The sequence below is a fragment of the Myotis davidii genome, unplaced genomic scaffold (genome assembly GCF_000327345.1).
Source record: "Myotis davidii unplaced genomic scaffold, ASM32734v1 scaffold653, whole genome shotgun sequence".
In the NCBI taxonomy this organism is placed as follows: Eukaryota; Metazoa; Chordata; class Mammalia; order Chiroptera; family Vespertilionidae; genus Myotis; species Myotis davidii.
In genome coordinates, this window is record NW_006285129.1 from 1,765,555 (window position 1) to 1,766,514 (window position 960).

Sequence of the window (960 nt, forward strand, 5' to 3'; positions counted from 1 at the left end):
CTTGAAGCTGTCCTCTGTCAGGTCTTTCAGCAGATCCAAGGCAGCTTTCTTGGGCAACAGTGAGTAATCTTGGGTCCAGACAACTCAGCAAGTATTCTGGAACGAAGGTTGAGGGTTGGGGAAGAAAGGCCAGGGAGAAAGCAGGGTGTCTGTCTTCCCTTGGTCTTGGGCCTCCTCCCCACCTCTCACCCTCTTAAAGCTGGTCTTTCTACCCCTCAGGTCCTGCTCACACGTCTGCACCGGAACCATGTGTGACCAGCAACAGATTCCGTGTTGCCTGCCTCTCCCCCAGTGCTGTGTGAAGGGTTCCTCCTTCTTCCCCTCCGCGTACCCTTCTCCCCAGGGCCAGGTGGTAGTTCAAGCCCCTTGTGGGATGCAAATCATGGAGTGCCCTGCACCATGCCCAGTTCAAGTTTCCCAGGTGAAGTGCCAAGCTCCCTGCCAGTCTTCAGGCCAGTCTCAGACCGCCAGCGTGAAGGGTCAGGCTCCAGGCCCATCCCAGGCCACGCAGGTGATCAGCCAGGCTGCATGCCAGCCTGAGGTTTGCTACGTGCAGTGTGGAGCCCCCTGCCCTGTTCAGACCTGCTTTGTAGAGTGTGCTCCAGCTTGTTACACAGAAACTCGCTACGTGGAATGCCCCGTCCAAACCTATGTACCCTACCCAGCTCCCCAGCCTGTCCAGAGGTATGTAGCATACCCCTCAGCATGCCAGACTCAAGGAAGATTCTCCACCCAGTGCCAATACCAGGGCTCCTTCGGCAGCTGCGCCTCCCAACGTCAGTCCCGGGCTTCATGTCGCACTTATGCACCCCCATGCCAGAGCCAGGGCTCTTATGGGGGCTACCCCATGCAGCGTCGCGCTAGGAGCACCAGCAGATGCCTCCCTCCACGCCAGATGATGAGGCCTTCCTACCGCAGCTGTTCCCCACCCCGCCAGATGCGGCCTTCTTACCAGAGCTG

At 58.8% G+C, this 960-nt stretch overlaps 1 protein-coding gene across 1 annotated transcript in view; it reads left to right on the forward strand.

Annotated features, from left to right (window-relative positions):
* Positions 1–247: 247 nt before the first annotated feature.
* KPRP (keratinocyte proline rich protein) overlaps positions 248–960 on the forward strand; it is a 2,424-nt gene continuing 1,711 nt past the window's right edge. Inside the window, exon 1 of the mRNA XM_006755742.2 lies at positions 248–884. Coding sequence (XP_006755805.1) covers positions 248–884 — 637 coding nt within the window. The remainder of the gene's footprint in view (positions 885–960) is intronic.